The following is a 1,106-nucleotide window of genomic DNA, read 5'->3' on the forward strand; positions in this document are numbered from 1 at the left end:
CCCCCCCGCTCTGTTTGTCCCTCAGGCTGGCGGCGGAGCTGTGCCGGCTGCAGCGCTAAGGGGAGCTGACACCGTGAGCAGTCACGCTGTTGTCGTCACGCTGTCGCTGTCACGCTGTTGTCACAGCGTTCTTGTCACAGTGCTGTTGTTACGGTGTTGTCACGGTGTTCCTATCACAGTGTTGCTGCCGCGGTATTACTGTCACCTTGTTACTGTCACCTTGTTGTCGTGTTGTCGCGGTGTTGTCGCAGTGTTGTCGCGGTGTTGCTCAATGACATGCTGTGCTGTCTCAGTGTCCCTTGGCTCTTCTGTGTCACAGCGCGGCGCCGCCTGGCCCCACGGCCCCAAGACCCCCAGCCCCACAGCTTCATAACCCCACAGCTTCATGGCCCCTATTCCCCAGTGATCTGCCCACGTCCTCATGTCCCCATATCCCAGTGTCCCCATGTCCCCGTGTCCCCATGTCCTCATATCCCAATGTCCCCATGTCCCAATGTCCCGATGTCCCAATGTCCCCACATCCCCATGTCCCCATATCCCAGTGTCCCCATGTCCCCACATCACAATGTCCCAGTGCCCCCACATCCCCATGTCCCCATATCCCAATGTCCCCACGTCCCCATATCCCCATATCCCAGTGTCCTCATGTCCCCATATCCCAATGTCCCCACATCCTCATGTCCCCGTGTCCCCTCGTCCCCCAACCCGGCCGCCCCCAACGGCCGCCGCCATTTCCCCACACACACTGCGCATGCGCCGCCGCCATCTTGCCCTCCCCCCCCCACACCTCCACTTCCTCTCTCGGAAGCGGAAGCCGCTTCTTGCTCTCTCTTTCTCCCTCCCCCCCACTTCCGGCGTGCTCTTTCACCGGAAGCGGAAGTCCTCTCCATCCTCGCTTCCGGCCGAGAGCGGAAGGGTCCGGGAGTGGGAAGCGGGCGGCGATGGTGAGAGCGGCCGCGTTCCCACGACACCTAAAATCCCCCGCACCCCACAACAACCTCACCCCCCCGACCCCATTGCCGCCCCCCACAGGACAGCGAGTTCTCGGACGCGGAGGTGGGGGCGGGGGGGGAGGAGAACGCCCCGGTGTACTGCGTGTGCCGGAA

General features: G+C 62.8%; 1 protein-coding gene across 1 annotated transcript in view; it reads left to right on the forward strand.

Annotated features, from left to right (window-relative positions):
* Positions 1-672: 672 nt before the first annotated feature.
* Positions 673-1,106, forward strand: part of LOC110391821 (CXXC-type zinc finger protein 1-like) — a gene marked incomplete in the record, with an annotated part of 8,159 nt that continues 7,725 nt past the window's right edge. The window contains 2 exon segments of the mRNA XM_021383769.1: positions 673-944; positions 1,033-1,106. Coding sequence (XP_021239444.1) covers positions 678-944; positions 1,033-1,106 — 341 coding nt within the window.

This window comes from Numida meleagris, unplaced genomic scaffold (assembly GCF_002078875.1).
Source record: "Numida meleagris isolate 19003 breed g44 Domestic line unplaced genomic scaffold, NumMel1.0 unplaced_Scaffold528, whole genome shotgun sequence".
Classification (NCBI taxonomy): Eukaryota; Metazoa; Chordata; class Aves; order Galliformes; family Numididae; genus Numida; species Numida meleagris.